The sequence below is a fragment of the Tremella mesenterica genome (genome assembly GCF_000271645.1).
Source record: "Tremella mesenterica DSM 1558 unplaced genomic scaffold TREMEscaffold_1, whole genome shotgun sequence".
In the NCBI taxonomy this organism is placed as follows: domain Eukaryota; kingdom Fungi; phylum Basidiomycota; class Tremellomycetes; order Tremellales; family Tremellaceae; genus Tremella; species Tremella mesenterica.
Window position 1 is genome coordinate 2,179,082 of NW_006711225.1, and position 15,880 is coordinate 2,194,961.

At 45.0% G+C, this 15,880-nt stretch overlaps 3 protein-coding genes across 3 annotated transcripts; all 3 read right to left on the minus strand.

The window, feature by feature from the left end:
• Positions 1–106: 106 nt before the first annotated feature.
• On the minus strand, positions 107–4,855 carry TREMEDRAFT_41782 (uncharacterized protein). The gene is made up of 15 exons (XM_007000888.1): positions 4,549–4,855; positions 4,393–4,487; positions 3,554–4,011; positions 3,363–3,509; positions 3,081–3,232; positions 2,755–3,037; positions 2,470–2,712; positions 2,349–2,422; positions 2,146–2,307; positions 2,033–2,096; positions 1,716–1,983; positions 1,639–1,672; positions 1,093–1,329; positions 765–844; positions 107–517 (listed from the first exon to the last, which is right to left on the minus strand). The coding sequence occupies exons 1-15, from the start codon at positions 4,635–4,637 to the stop codon at positions 225–227; spliced, it is 2,679 nt and encodes an 892-aa protein (XP_007000950.1). The 5' UTR covers positions 4,638–4,855; the 3' UTR covers positions 107–224.
• Positions 4,856–5,621: 766 nt separating this feature from the next.
• On the minus strand, positions 5,622–10,873 carry TREMEDRAFT_25574 (uncharacterized protein; the record flags this gene model as incomplete). Its single annotated transcript, XM_007000583.1, has 7 exons — positions 5,622–5,756; positions 5,909–6,038; positions 6,385–6,524; positions 6,726–6,818; positions 7,116–9,465; positions 9,511–10,283; positions 10,571–10,873. 7 exons carry the CDS (start codon positions 10,871–10,873, stop codon positions 5,622–5,624), a joined length of 3,924 nt encoding a protein of 1,307 aa, XP_007000645.1.
• A 1,056-nt stretch (positions 10,874–11,929) lies between these two features.
• On the minus strand, positions 11,930–15,780 carry TREMEDRAFT_72779 (uncharacterized protein). Its single transcript, XM_007002080.1, has 19 exons — positions 15,668–15,780; positions 15,609–15,621; positions 15,275–15,518; positions 14,821–15,211; positions 14,739–14,775; positions 14,588–14,695; positions 14,197–14,540; positions 14,077–14,150; positions 13,937–13,991; positions 13,844–13,895; positions 13,700–13,794; positions 13,636–13,658; positions 13,572–13,591; positions 13,437–13,525; positions 13,242–13,385; positions 13,090–13,199; positions 13,024–13,044; positions 12,832–12,967; positions 11,930–12,614 (listed from the first exon to the last, which is right to left on the minus strand). Exons 1-19 carry the CDS (start codon positions 15,748–15,750, stop codon positions 12,002–12,004), a joined length of 2,652 nt encoding a protein of 883 aa, XP_007002142.1. The 5' UTR covers positions 15,751–15,780; the 3' UTR covers positions 11,930–12,001.
• Between the last annotated feature and the right edge of the window lie 100 nt (positions 15,781–15,880).

Genomic DNA, 15,880 nt, shown 5'->3' on the forward strand with positions numbered 1-15,880 from the left:
CAAATGTGGGATCATGGGTATGTTAACGCAGTGAGAGACGAGTTAGATCATCTGATCGTCTCGCTGGTCGTGGCGATGTCATTGAGGTGACTTCACGAATCGAGATAAAACAGATTTAACAATTGCATTGGAAAATGTACTTTTTTGTATTCTTTGTTTCAAACTCTATAACACCACCTCGAAAAAGTCCATAGATCGACCAGCGATTCTATCCATTCCCATCTTTACCTCCTGGCAACAGGAGCAGAAGTCATTTCTATCGATCCATCCGTGACTTGAACAGGAGGTAATCTCTGTCTCATACCTGAATCCGTAACAGGGGTATTAGGACCCGGTGTTCCTGGACGTGAAGCACTACCAAGTTCGTCCTCTTCGTCCCATATATCCTGAGAAGGATCATTGATGACTTCTCGTCGACCGGTTAGGGATGTGGCGTGATGTGCCGCGGTGGCAGTTTGGAATGTTGGTGGTGGACTTTCAGGTTGAACGGAAGGTTGAGTAGGTTCGTATGGTACCACTGATGATCAACGTTGGTCTTGTTGAAGCGACTTGGATTCGAGTGGAGTGTCATAAATTTGATAAGAGTCATGGGAAAGGTGGTAGAAGATTGACACTGCTTGAAACACGACCGATGGGAAGGAGGGAAGAAGATGAAGAAGAGAATGATGGGAGAGGGTGGAAGAGGAAGAGAAAGTAGACATGTCATTGGTGCGTGTGAGGGTATACGAGTGTGATCTAGGGAGGTGGACACGACATATACTCACATGTGTATTTGACCGGGTCAGGGGGAGGAGGTGAAGGATCACCAGCACCACCAGGTCCCCAAATCTTCAAGTCTTTCAATCTGCACCGTCAACTGTTGTCTCTGGAATCCGAATGGTCTCGCTACCGCTGGTGCATACAAATCACCAAATTCGACCTGCTCATCCATACATTTGGGAGGACCCTCACAACACAGGGCAAAGAAACCAACGGAATCAAAGTAGACAGATCAAACCAAATCGGGGAGCCGACAGAGTTCTTCTTTGTGTGTGAGGAAAGGTTGGTGGAGATACAACAAAGTCCGACTGGGGGGAGACAAGCAACACTCACGTCATCTTCAACGCACACACCCATTTATTCCTCCTCTGAACTTTCAAAGCCCCTTGTTGCCAATTACTCTTATACCTGATATCCGCTTTCAATACCATCTTGCCTTGAGCGGGTATATCATCGACAGTCACGTCGAAGACATGTTGGAAATCACGCGAGTTGTCCTTTACGAATCGGAGCATACGACCACGAAGTTCTTGAAGAGTTTCGAAAGAAGTCTCAAAGTCAACTTCAAATCTGTTCATCAGTGAGACGGTCCCCATGACTGTCGAGCACGAGAATCTTGTAGAATTCAAAGGTCTCTTTTGCAATCATGACTGGAATAAGAGTATTAAGCAGTCTCGGAGCGGTCGTTTGGGCCAAGTTTGGAGGTAAATCGAGAATGACCAAGAAACTGAGATAGTATCGAGTTGGACGTTCCGCTGGAAATCGATGCCGACTCGAGTGAACAAAGACGTTGGTAGCTTTCAGATGTGTAAAGAAAACGAGTTTCAAGTGAAAGAAGTATGTGGTTTGGTGGGAAGGGCAGATCGGGGTTTCACTCACATAAAGCTTTCCGAAGTCGCCCCAGATCGTCGTACTGTTCATCAGCTTGACCCATTCACCCATCGGAAGAACCTCACCATTTTCAATGACTTTCGTAGTAAGGATGTTGTGTCCTATCCATACATACTTCCCATCAACCCGTTTGAAAGAAGTTGACATCAAGTTCATCTTGACCACCGTATATGCCGACCCATCAATGTCCACCCTATCACCTACGTCGTATGGATGTTTCACAAAGAGGAAGATACAAGCACCTAGGATTTCTTGCATTGTAGATCCGATAAGCCAAGAGAGACCAAGGATGAAGGTACCGGCGGAAGTTACGAGGGTGGTGAGTTTCGTCGTCTATGATTCAGTCATTTGCCCAAGTGTGAATTTGTAGATGGGGACTCACGATAGTTGCAGCTAAAATGAGGATGGAAATGGCAACTACTACGACCATGAAGATGTCGTCTAGGCTGACTGCGTCAGTCACTAGTCAGATTCTGCGTATGAAAGCAGACTTACCGTCGAACAGCACCGTCAAGATCTCTCATACTTGCTTCAAGACTCAAGCGTTCCCGATGCATGCCAAGAACCGAAGCGTCGATTTCATCCCTGGTAGCGTCGCCATTCCCATCTTTGTCGAAGATGGAAAATGCAGCCTGGGCAGTTTCCAGATCAGGAAAGCTATTTGATCAGTCAACGTTGAGAGAACATGAGAGACACACTATCTGGCAATGTCGGAAATGTCCAGGTGGTCGGCGCCTCCTTGACGATAAGAATAAAAGATCCTACGAGCGAGCTTGACATTAGTAAAAATGTCCTCATATCTGAGAGACAAACACTCACAGCTCTGCTCTTGTTCGCTGAAGATAAAGCTGCGGTAACCTTGTTGGCAGGTGAATTGGTCTGCAACACACTCTGTCCTGCCATTTCACTGGCAACGTTCCCTAGGGCTGTGGTGGTGTTCTGAGCGGCCGACTTGAGACCTCTGAGAGCTTTGCGAATAGCGATCTGAGGAATTTTCGTAGCGCGAGTCCTGCCGGTGCTGCCTGATGCGCCATCTGTCAGGGTATCCATCCGTCCCGGGATCTGCCAGTCAGCTCGAAAAATATAGTAAAACCATAAACTCACATCGTGCGAGTTGATATACAGGGTGGTAAGACATCTGACGTTCATCTTTTGTTCCTTGAGTCGATCTTCGTACGAGTCACGATGAAATTGGAGGGCGATGAGTTGAATGATGAGCTTCTCCACAGCTAATACAATGGTGCAGAGGAAGATTCCGAAAAGGACATTGGCAAATGTGGTCAGGTCGTTACGCGAGGTAGCGGATTGGTCTCCAATATAATGGTTGATGAGCAGGGGGGTGAAAGAAATCCAGTTGGCTAATGTCCACGCTATGAGCTTTGCATAGCTGACATGTCAGCAAATGTCTGAGGAGATATGTAGAGACTTACAAGCCGAGGTTACGGACGACATCGGTATATGCACGAGCTGTGGGAATGATTGAACCGACCGTGTTACGCCAGATCGAAGGGAGCATGAGGAACACCGCGGTGGAGACCCAGAAACCGACCCAAACGACAGTGGCCCAGATGGACCACCATATCTGGTAAAGTCAGTAGTGATCCGCCTGCAACTGATCTGGCTCGGGAGACAAGAGAAAGACTTCTTTCTGTTTCTCTTACTCTCTCCTTGCCATGCTTAAAGAGATGGGCGTGGGAGGGAAGTTAACGTACCAATTTGATATGCCAAATAGTCGCGTTCTTCTCCGCAGTCACACCAAGGATTCCAGGTAGCCAAAGCAAAGCCAAGATCGGAAGGATGTACAACGCCCAACGAACCACGATACCTCTGTTGAGGGCCCAATAATACAGTCTACTCAACTGTTTCATCAGTAACAACTCTGTTTCCAAAGAACTCGACATACCTTATTGGTCCCCACATCACCTTCTGCATAACGCAAATTCTCCACACTCGCTTGAGCAGGATTGAATTCATCCCATTCAGCTCTATCACCCAAAAGATCCCAACTGTTGTTTCTACTGCTCTTAGGACGTTTCTTTTGTTTCTCATTAATGTTTTCCCCGGCCTCAAGAGACGACGGTGTGGAATGCATAGGTAAAAATGACCAATGTTTCTTTTTGTTACCTGTCCCATTAGGTGTCGATTGTCCAGATACGGGAGTGGGCATGGGTGAGGATCGTCCAGAGATGGGGGTTTGATCGTTGAGAGGGATGGTAGAGTATTCTTGATGTTTGGCCATGTAGGGCGAAGGTGGATAATGTACCCTATTGCCTGCAGCGTTAAGACCGGTGGTTGGGAGTGGTTGAGGAGGTGAGAGATATTGTTGTGTAGGACCTTGGGGAGCGATAGGGAGAAGGTGATCTGGAGCCATCAGTGACTGACGAGGTTTGTACGAATGGAGAATACGACGTATGGTTACGTATGTGTGAAGATGACGGTGTGAGACGGTGTGGGGGAGGTCGGGGGGTATGACGAAACGGCAATGCTGCCAGGTAGAATTCTGATTCTGGAAGATGGGGAGAGAGCATGCAACCAAAATCCAGAGAACCAGCACTCCGACCGGGTTTAGATCAAACGGGGAGGCTGAGGAAATATGAACAAGAGACAAGATCAATGTTAGTCAATGAGACAAAACGAATCAGTCGACGATCCACGATCCACGATCCACGATCCAGTATTGACAAGGGAGGAATGCCGTAACCTGGCACTTCTCATTGTCTTAAGAATGAAGAGAAAACTCACTAGTATCATGCGGAGGAGTGAGTGGAGTCCTAGAATCGCTCCTACCTATCTGATGAGGTTCATAATCATCATCTACAACATCGACCGATTCAGCTCTTTCCATCAGTCCTTTCCCCTCTTTCCCTCTTTTCCCTCTGAAGAAAGATGAAAACATACCTGAAATGACCTTGATAACTTTGGTTCGGTGGAGTTGGTATAGGTTGAGATTGAAAATAATCCGTTCTTTTCACTCTTTCTTCTGGCATTTTTGTATTGCTATCTTATCTAGTATGTCTAAATGATAGAGGATGTTACTCGAGAAAGTAGAATACGTGTGGAGGACGATCGTTTGCCCAACGTCGTTTGGTGGAGAAGGTCGAAAAGCGGGGTTTGAATCGGAGTGAAAATGCTTTGTCTAAGGAAAGAACTTTGGTCCTATATGTGTGTGACAGTAAGAAAGAACAGATAACAAAGAGTAAATGTCAAGTACTCGCACTGTTGAGATGATGTTGTTCCTCGGAGGAAATTTAGGGTGCAAAAGTGCAAGGGTAAAAGTCCGAGTTTAAGGGAAAGGAAAGGTTATTTATTTCCCCCCCTTTGGAAAATCTGAAACGCGAGATTGGATCTATGACGTATATGGAAGAAACGCGGTTTTGTCGGGTTTTCTTTTTGGGGAGTGAAAGTGAGACTGCGGTGACACTGTTTTTCTCTTCTCGATGCTGTACTTGTACCCCTATTTCTGTGATCACCAGCCAAGAAGTGGGATCGAACATAGTGATTGATCTGAGGGCAGTCATAGTGTTACAGCAAAGATGAAGCGTGGAGGGAGTGAGTGGGTTACGTGGGAATCAAAGAAGGAGGGGGAAAGACGGGTGATTATGAAACAACCTCAAAGGGCTGATTTTCTCTTTTTTCTAGCGTCTAGCGTGGATCAATCTGACGCGTTTCTTCCTTTTTCTTCTCTTCCCTCATCATTTGTGACTTCTAGCGGGAACACATACGGTGCTTCAACAATAACACTAGTACTAGTGACTGACTGCTCACATATCACAGATCACAGTGAGGTGGGGAAAGATTGTCGGGAGTCACAAGAAAGGCACAACAGCACAGAGCCCACGGGTGACATTCATCATCAACTAGCACAACTGACCAAATTTCAAATATTTCAAATCCTCAACCAACCAGGTTTCTCCACTGCGGAAGAAAGTCTTTCCGTCCCTGTACGAGGTTCCAACATTACTGATTACTCATCAGCGTGGTCTTGGCTGAGAAGAAGAAAACTCACAGCTTTTACGATACAATGCGTCGAGTGAAGAACTACCTCTTTCTGCCAAAACCCGTCGGAGGAATGTTTGAACAGCTGGTAATTCGTGAAAGTTGAATGGCTATTTGTTAGAGATCATTTGTCTTATTACTTGTATGGATTCCATCCTACTACAATGATAGTACATATTGAGTTGATATGGCGGCGAGTGATGACAAGAAAGGATTGATTTTGTAAGAGGGGAAGAAAAGGAGAATGGGGATGATGACTCACCTCTTGATACCGCTTGAAATCGATAGCGATCTTACCCAATTTCGCATATTTATCATGGTTGATCAGGGTCAAATCAGGTTCCAACACGCTCGGCCGGGTATCGGGATTACCTTCAGAAGTGAATGTTATGCTGGGGTGTGAGCTTGAGCCCTGCTTTCTTCGGAAGCAACAGAAGGTTTGGTGCTGAACACTGAGTACGGAATACCAATACCGAACACTGGGTAATGGAAAATAGAATATGGATAATGGATACTGGATACACCTTTAATGGATTTCAGTGAGGAATAACAAGTCTTCGGCCATATGTGACCATCACGAAGGAACGTCAACCGAAGTGATTCGTGAGGAGTGTCAGAAAGGTAGAGTAGGGATCTGAGGTACCACATTGCACACCCGAAAAGAAGTGTCTAGTGAAGATATCACCATTGAATGATGAGGAACAACATATCAATCAGTTGAAACCCATCAAGACTCACTCGGTCAAGATCAATCCCAAAAACGGTAAACAAGGTCCCACCGCATCCCTCAACCTGGCTCTGTAGGCTTGATGGTTTTTAGTATGTTCTATCACTCCTCTAAGACGTTCCATCATCAATCGATATTTAGCTGGAAGAGCCTGACTAATCAGCACGTCTACTCTGTATTCGTTATTCGTTTGAAAGGTTGTGACTTGTGTCCTTTATTCATCCAAAATGTTGTTTAGATGGGTTTTACAACTTGCGTCAGGTCGTGATGGGTACAAACGGGTTGTACATTCATCGGATCAACTTGATAGAGGGGAGTAGGAATGGGAAGGAGATGTTTCAATAAAACTTACATCCCAAGTTTTCTTAAGACGAAGGATAGTACTACTGTTCAATCCTGCCAAAACGGCAAACATGGTTGAGAAATTTTGTAATGTGAGACATTTCTAACAAGTATCAGTTATGCTCGTTCTCCTTCCACTCTTTCTTCACAATATCCAAGAAACCCTTTCCCAGAGGAACCTTCACGGTAGCTATGAAATATCCACTTGGATCAACACGAGTGAAGATTGTCTCATTTCTGTGAAAGGTGACAAAACATAAGGGACAAAGGGATACACGGTTTTTCGTAGGGTGGAGTATGAATTGAGTTTATAGATTCAAGGAAAAGTATAGATATGGAAAGGCAAAGAAGAATTGAAGATAGAAATAGAGGTTGAAGGAAGGGAAAAGGGAAAACTCACATCAGCTAATTTAATATAAAATTTCAATAGACTAGCTCTTTTCTTAGCATCCATTTCATCCAAAATATTATCCGCCACCCAACCCGTGATTTGGTTACTCATAGTACTTAAATCTTTTAATTCTTTAACACTTTTACTTTTCCTACCTTTCCCACCTGCAGTCTGTAGCAAATCTTCAGGTGCGACAAAACAGAATAATCTACTTTCCATAATCGTCAATTGTCTTGCTAATTCCAAAGTATCAAATTCCGTTATTGGTACTTTATTCAAACTGGTCCCTTGAGTGGAAGCTTTTTGTAATAAAGAATGTAATGATTTAGAAATTATAGGTGTTGGTGGTAATGCTGAATTTGGTGCTGAAGTTATTGGTGAATTTTTCATTCTGATTAAATCCATTGATGATTGTCTTTTCAATTTTGAACTTGAAGGATTTGTCATTCTTCTATTTATAGAATCTAATAATCTTGGTGCCATAGCTGGTAATGTTCTGGTGACTCTTTCATTTGCGAAATTCTTTAACGGTTCTAATATTGAAACATCTTCAGATCTCCAATGTGTTTCTAACCATAATTTCAAAAGATTGAATATCCTGAATCGAACAGGGACGACTTTTTTCTCCAACCATATAGCTCTTTCACGATCCCCTAAATACATTCCGGGTGGTGGAGGTACTTCGTATCGTGTCAAAAGAGCATCGAGGAGAGTTTGTGGAGATGTGAAAATACGAAATGTATAGAAAAAAGTAGTGAAAAATGTTGGATCGGCAGGTCCATCATGAGGAGTCATTTTTTCAACTAAAACTTGTAATGAAGCACCGATGATAGCACCATCTGAATTGAACGCAATTTCTCTAGGATCGTAATCGTGTGAAACCACCCAAAATCGGATGTCGGGTTGTTGATCGTTGTTTATTGTAGGTATAGCGAAAGAAGCCGTCATACTTCTTCCCACGGAAGGTCGACGGACAGGTGTTCTATCATCTACTGTCATAGATCCTAGACTTGTATCTATATTTTCTTCAGTTTTGTCGTCCGCATCATCGGGTAGATCAAATGACTCGTCGTGCGGTGTCTGAGGAGCAGCACCTGTGGAAACGCTCAGAGTGGTGTCGGCCGAAGTCATCGATTGCATCGTACCGATGGACCCTCTTGACACTGGTGACAACTTGCGAATGGGTATATCATAATCGTTTGTGAACTTATCAAGGTCGACCGATCTTGATGGAGATCTTCTTTGCAATCGAGGAGGCATAGGGGAAGATAATGACGATGAACGACTTCTAGATGGAGGTGGACCAGTATCTGAAAAACTCTTCATCATATCTGGCCGTTTACCGGACAAATCTTCAGGATGAAGTGAGACAGAAGTGATAGCTTCAGCTCTACCAGATATGATACGTTCCATAGGACGAACGGTAAGATCTTCGCTATCTTGAACAAATTCTTCGTCTTCTTCTTCGGGTTCATCATAAACATCTTCAAAGCTTTTTTCCTCCATGACTCCCTTCACTTGAAATCGAGCTCGTAGTTGAGACAAGCTGTTTGCTTTTCGATGAAGACCAGAGAGTGTATGAACTCCCCGTGCACCGACAGGTTTCGGACGAGCCACCACCGCAGCAGCCTGTAAGGGTCTAGGAGAATTCTGCCTGAAATCAAGCTTGGGTGTATTTGAAGGAATAGCTGTAGTTTCGTCTTCTGGCAGACAACCTCTTACCAACCTCACGCATTCCGTACCCGCTCTCAGAGTGCCAGTAGCACATTGGAGTAATCTGGCTTTCTCCGCGTCATACAATTCCTCGCCGGCTTCTTCAAATGGGGCATTAGCCACAGCTTCAGCTCCTTCTACCAATCGACTGGCAATGTCGTACAAGTTGTCTTTACTGATTCTGAGTGATTCAATTTCCCTTGGACGGTTGAGTCTGATTGCCGTGTTACGTCCGACTGCTTCGACGATGGTTAAGAGTTGACGCACACTGTCTACCGTTTCACGTGTCATCTCGATCAAATTGGCATGGGAGGAAGGATGAGAACCGAGATGATGACTGTGTATATGACCGATAAAAGCAGCGATTATTGATAAAAGTGCTTCTTCGGCTACTCCGATGGCATCGAGAACATCTGCCACCGAAGCGAAGTCACGTCTCTGTGGGACTACCATCATTGTCGATATGGGAGGTGTAGGAACGGGGGTTATATCTTCGGAGGGACCCATCCCATCTGACGAAGCAATACTTCCACTATCGATACTTCCTTGAGTCCTGCTCAAAGATCTTGATGACATTTGGGAAGTCCGACCTGAAGCTACGGAGAACGTAGCGGAAATGGGCGTTGCTGCAGAGGGTGAACGAGGTCTACCTGGGAAAGATCCCGAGGCTGATCCTGGACCAGAACCTGACCCGGAAGAATTTGTCGACTTTAGAGAAGCAGTAGGTAAAGGTGGTTGTTCCGGTTCCATCTTCTTCGTTTGTCGTAAATCTCCAATACTTTTCGCACGTCTTTGAAATGCTTCTCTCATTCGATCCTGTCCACTCAATTGGCCTTCTGCATCGATCTTGTTCTGTGTTATAGTGTCGGAGATTGATGGTGGAGAAGCTAACATTTCCTCCTGCTTCAACTTTTCCCTCGGCGCAGGTTTGAGTCCAATTTCAGCTGCTAAAACGAGAAATTTTTGTAAGTTAACTAATACCGCTCTAGCAGCACGTAATATGGCTTCAAAATCATTCGTATCCTCCGGTGTGCCTTCGCCTTGGATTCTCTCGCTGGCTGTCCGAGCGGTGGAAACGAGTTTGGACAATTCCACCAAGACATGTTTTCGAGCATTGCCCAGGACTGGATAAGTACGAAGAGAAGGGGAATCACGATTCAACGAGTCGAGCTGGAGGAGTGTGAGACGGACTTCAGAAATGATGTATCCCGTGGAAGGTTGGAGATGGGCGCGTTTTTGACTGTTGATACTTTCTTCTAACAACGCGACAGCCCGGTAGTTGGGTTCTAACATGAGTTGAAATTCCGAAGACAGTGGTCGTTTGGCGGGTGAGACATGTATGGTGGAAGAGTTCATTGAGGTTTGAGATCGATGCGAGGTGGTGGATGTTTGACGAATGTGGGAAGTATGAGATTGAACGGATTGTACAGATTGTGATCTGACATGAGAGTTTTGTTGAGTTTTCTTATTCTCTGGTGAATCGGATGTCTACTTGGTCAATCTTCAATCCCAGATTTATAACACTCGCCATGAAACCTCCAATGCACATGATCAACACACCTCACAAATCGGATCATACAAGACGGCCAACGGAATCCCCAGGTTAAAGGTAGTATGAAGGATAGCTAATGATTGCCCCCCCCCAACCAGAAAAAACAATCCAGTGACGCGATAACAGACAAACTCTAAAGAGGGTTGATGTTATGATCATCCAGACAAAATAGAATCAGTCAAACCAAACTCACATCAACAATTTTCCTCGCATAATTATTCGGAAACCATCCTCTCCTAGGTCCCCTAACATCCTCTCGATCCGAGACGATCTCCCCATCCCACCAACCCGTATGAGCTTTCCTATGAACACGTATAATTTCACCAGCGGTAAAATGTAAATACGTATGACCATCGTCGGGTAGAGGAGTTGGGACCATGGCAGGTTCGAAATCATGTATAGCTTGTACTAATCCATGAGGTGCTGGAGAAGTAGGTGTTGGTGGTCCTCGTGAATAATTCGATGGACCTGGTTGGGTATTTAGATAAGGTTGAGCGAGCATTTTTTTTTGGTATTATTCTCCTTGTTTATCTGAGCTTGATTAGACGAAATTTACTCTTGGATTAATTGATCGATTACTAGTACTGTAGAATAATCGAGTTGGGTTTCTTGGGGGAAAGAGAGATAGAGATAAGAGTTGTTGATATGTTTATAACATCTTGGTCGTGATTGAATATTTGAAAGAGGAAGATTATGAGCTTAGGTTGACTTTGTATTTGGTAGAAGGTGATATACAAGAGTTGTTTGTTCTTGGTGATAATGAGTAGAGAGAGAGAGAGTGGGAGAGACCTTTGTATCCTGGTCACCCAATCATCAAAAAAGTGTAATCGTCCGATTCAAATCCCACTTTCCAAACTTTCAACTCCACTCTTCAAGCCAAATGTTTCTCTCTTTGCCTTACTCGTAGTGTGTGATGTCTGATGTGTGATGTTTGATCGTCGTCTGGAAAAAGTCAAGACGACAAGGCGCGTGCTAAGATACGATATGGTCGATGTACGCGGATAGGTAGTCAAGACGCGTTTCCCACCTTGTATCTTCTCCAACTTGATAATGATGGAGTGTACGTACGCGTGATAGTTTGAGAAATGGAAAGGTATGAGAATCACGGTGAGTCGAAAGTGAAGTGAGAGGGATGACCGAAGGGTGTGAACTGTGAATCGAAGAAGGGGGGGAAATGCGGGGTTGAGTGATTTTTGTATCAAGAAATCTAAGTGGATGCAACTTGACGACGAGGTGACTTTCCAGGATGATATATGACGTCAAGTCTAAAGTTTTCTTCTGAAGGATGAAACTAGATATAAAGTATGTACGATTACGAGTCAAGAGACGAGTAATGTTCTCGTCGATATAGGAAGATGTTAACTTATTCAATTGCTGTTGTATGTTGCAGGGAGAGGGATGGTTTTGACTTTGTGAAAGTAGGAAATTAGATTCCGTTCCTGACTTTTGTCCACCAAACATTGTGGATTAATTTCCCATCCTCGTCATTCACTTTCTTCTCCTTTGAAATGGCATTGCAACTTGAACAGCATTTTGGTTGGGACAAAGTCTGAACAATGACAATGGTATGATATTCATCTACAGAAACAGAAACAGAAACAGAAACAAATACAGAAACAAATAGATGAAATCAAATACGTGGAAGACCAAAATCCGATCCGTCAAACATCAACTCTGATGAGAAAAATTGACCCAATGATTCTGGATCAAAAGAAAAACTACTGATATCCCATCCTATGGCTTCATTTCCTTCTCCACCTGCAGTCGGATCAAAAGTCCATGCTGAGGTACCTGTCGATAAGTAAGAAGGTATAGAATCTTTTTGATTATTAAGGTTCGGTATGGTCGAAGTCTTCGTACCCCCCATTCCACCACCAGATCCCATTTCGAGTCCAGAGGAATAACCAGATCCAGAGGTCGGATCTGTTGAAGTGCTCATTCCGGAGATTGGTACAGATCCAGATCCAGAAGCAGAAGTACCGTCCATATTCCAAGCTTTCGAATATGTAGAACTGGAAGGTCGATCACTTGAAGTAGTAGATTTTGGAGTGGATTTTGAACACGAATCGCCGCCATGGGTAGAGCCCGGTTGAAAATCGAAATCGAATAAATAACCAACGTCACATGACATGAAATCAAGTGGGACAACTCCAAGTTTATCACTTTCGGTGATGGAAAGATCGACTAAAGCTTTATGTCGTAGACCGACGGGGTACCGTTCACCATATCGAGCCAACGTGAGACTTGAGGTCAGTATACTGAACATACCAAGAGATTTGATTGTATAGTCAAGAGATCCTAAGAGGTGAAGGGAGAGAGGCTTTGTGATATGGTTGAGGAGCCTGAAAGGACTATTGGGGACATTCAGACTTGGCGAGAGAGTTTGGAAGTGGACTGTAGGATGAAACAAGATAAGAGTGATCAAGGATGAGAGGGAGAAACCAGCAACAAGAAACTCACCGGAAAACATCAATCTCAGAACGGAACACCGAAGCGGATACCATATCTCCTGATCTGACCGCCGCATCCATGAATCTTCCCAGACATCTACAGCACATACACCAAATATAGGAACAACACATCGGTAGAAGAGTTACTATCTAATCAGCTCTCTCTTCAATACATGTAATCCAGTACCACGTGATAACTCACTATCGTAACTGGTAGCGTTGACTGAAGTCAGCAGGAATTATCATCACCATTAGAGAACCAACTCACGGTCATACACCATGGATAGTATCGCTCGAATAGCTGCCAAAGATAATCGACCCAGTTCATGAGTCCAAGTCTCCTTCGCCACCAGTGGTTCTCCCAATGTAATCACGGCCCTGGACGTTAGACAAATGGGATGTTATCAAAGTACAACATACCCGTGAAGATAAAAGATACAAGCTATGAGCTCCCCGTCAAATGGTTCTCTGACTGTCGGACGTCTCATTTGGACCGGAAGACTGAGACGGAACGCGTTAAGTTGAGATAATAAAAGTCGGACACGAGAGTCGGTCACAAATTTCCTATGTGATATTAACAACTATTGGGGTATCGAAATAGAATGAAGGGCTCACAATACAGAATGAGATCCACGGCAATATGAACGGAAAAAGGCATTGACATCGGAAAACAACTTGACTGCTTTGATCAATAGACAAAAACTCTGAAAGGATCAGCCAAGTGTGTCTGCAGGAGTGACGTCCACGTACATCTAAATGACCCGGAGGATCTGGGTGATCAGCTTTACGTGACCGTGATGTGAAGCATACTTACGATTTGAAAAGAGATCAGGTGATCTGATGGTCAGCTCATGCTGACAGACAAAATTCAAACATACTGTAAAGATTGTGTACCCGTCAACTCCCCAATGCCTCTATCGAAAGTATCTTGCGCGACGGGCAACTCTACTGTAATGTCGACTTCGTGTATAGCCTAAACATATATCAATCCTTCAGCTGAGAGGGTATCAGGAGTGACCTACCAGAGGCCAACTTGTCGAAGCTACCACGTTCATCTCGAAAAGGTAGATCTGCCTACTTGTCAGAGAACCCTCTTGCGACGAAATTACACTCACCACCAAGTCCTATCCCGCTCTGCCTGCTCTAATGCAGACTTGGCAGGTGCCATCACTACATGTTCAAACCGCTTCAATGAATCGTGGGGAATAACTGATGACTTTTAGTTTCAACATCTTTGATTGGACGTTCAACTCACCAGGAGATTCGTGTAGTCTCATGGGAATAGCCATCCGTACATTGCTTGCCGCAATTAGCCACAGATCCACCCACCTGAGATCAGCACTGACCTTCTCTCATCGTAGATGTCAAGTCTCACCAAGCATTGAAGGCATCTACGGCACTGGCGATGAGATGACCTTGCATGCCTTGTAAGAACTTCTCGGCATGGTCAAAATGATGAGTGAACATCTCAAACGTCTTCCTCCTATGCCACAGCTGAAAACGCGACATAGGATTGCCATCCTCTCCAGGTGCACCGTCGTTATAATGCATGGCGCCAGTGTTCATATACCGAGATACACTGTCCGGGCGCATGTCGAAGACCGGATGGATCGTCTGTCCGGCGGGCGTCCCTACTGGGAAGTACGCACGGGAAGCCAGTTCGGTCATCGGGATGTGGAATGCTGTGACAGCTAGGATGGCGTGAAGAAGACCAAGGCTCTGAGGACTGAGCATTCGTGGATGTTCATCATACGATAAAAACTCACGGGAAAATTCGAGTGTGAAGGAGGTAGCTGTAGAGTTGGCAAGAATGTCGCTTTGTGTATCATCTTTGGTAATGTGGGTACTCTTTCGAAGAAAACATTGACTACATGCTGATGATCAGTCAGTGAGCTTCGGTTCCTCGAGACGACTCACTTCCACAACTTCAAGAGTGGGCAATGATTTAGGCCAACTTCGACGTTTAGCGATGATCTTGTTGAGGTTGATGGGGACTCACTCTGGCCAGGTCATCTCAGACATGAAACCGCTCAGATTGTTCAGATGCATTTGATCAATCAGCGGATTAGGGATCGCATCCGGTATAGGCAACGAGAATGGATCCATCTCCTTCGATCCTCGTGGCTCGGTAGCAGTGGACGAACTAGCATGGGCGCCAGCATGTAATCCTGGACCACCAAAATCTTCCATCCGAGCGGCAGACTGAGGTAAAGACATGACGGTCTGGGAATAACGAGCGGTGAAAGCTGGATAGTCTTTGAGAATATCGTATGACTTCTCCCACGGTCTAAAGGCTGTACTTGGAGTATCAGGTACTTTCGATGCCGGTTCTTGAGGGATTGATGGAGCATTTTCTGTAGGTCGAGGTAGAGGATTGATTTGAGACTTTACTGTTTTCTCAAAATCGACTTTGACTCATCAGCTCATGATTATATATGGAATGTTGGACATACCGATTCTTTGCTCTAGTTCTTCGATACGAGTTCGCTTTGCAGCAGCGGAAAGATCCTGACCTGATTCTTCTTCACCGGAATCTTGCGCTGAAAACCGTCGTTGTTCCCTTCTCCGTCTTGTACGGGCGCTGGGCTCTTTCGGTTCATCCCAAGTACATGATACTTTTTCCGTGATCGAGGCGGGAACTCCTCGGACACGTGGTTTTTGACAGTTGGAGCATACGGGACGAATTGCATCACATTTCTACTGGGATCAGTTATACTTTTAAAGGTGAAAGCAGCTGCATGCTGCACAAGGGTGAATGAGGGTCCTGATGACTTGAATCGCACTGACCAGTTTACGTTTTCTGTCATGGATCAGCATCGACCGGGAGTATAAGATCAAGTACCTACCGGCACTGATGACAAGCGGAGTTGCGTGTGAGGACCTTTGGTTGAAGAGACACTTGTTCTTGTCCCACCACCTGGTTGTCCATGTCTGTGGGCAGTAGTGTGGGTGACAGCGTTGACGGAAGATGGTGGTGATTCGGAACAGTGAGCCTTCTCCATCTGCAACGGTACAGCAGGCGGCCTCGGCGATGACCGCCAAACTCCGCGAGCCGGATG

Bases quoted from the DNA above. Each gene is read 5' to 3' on its own strand.
- TREMEDRAFT_72779 (XM_007002080.1), bottom strand. From the start codon at position 15,750: ATGGACAACCAGGTGGTGGGACAAGAACAAGTGTCTCTTCAACCAAAG. The intron at 13,592-13,635 runs GTAAGTATGCTT...CTGATCACCCAG, and splicing joins ACCTGATCTCTTTTCAAATC to ATCCTCCGGGTCATTTAGAT. The intron at 13,386-13,436 runs GTGAGCCCTTCA...AATATCACATAG, and splicing joins CGTGGATCTCATTCTGTATT to GAAATTTGTGACCGACTCTC.
- TREMEDRAFT_41782 (XM_007000888.1), bottom strand. From the start codon at position 4,637: ATGCCAGAAGAAAGAGTGAAAAGAACGGATTATTTTCAATCTCAACCT. The intron at 4,012-4,392 runs GTGAGTTTTCTC...TGATGGCTCCAG, and splicing joins CACTCCTCCGCATGATACTA to ATCACCTTCTCCCTATCGCT. The intron at 2,423-2,469 runs GTGAGTGTTTGT...ACTAATGTCAAG, and splicing joins CAGCGAACAAGAGCAGAGCT to CTCGCTCGTAGGATCTTTTA.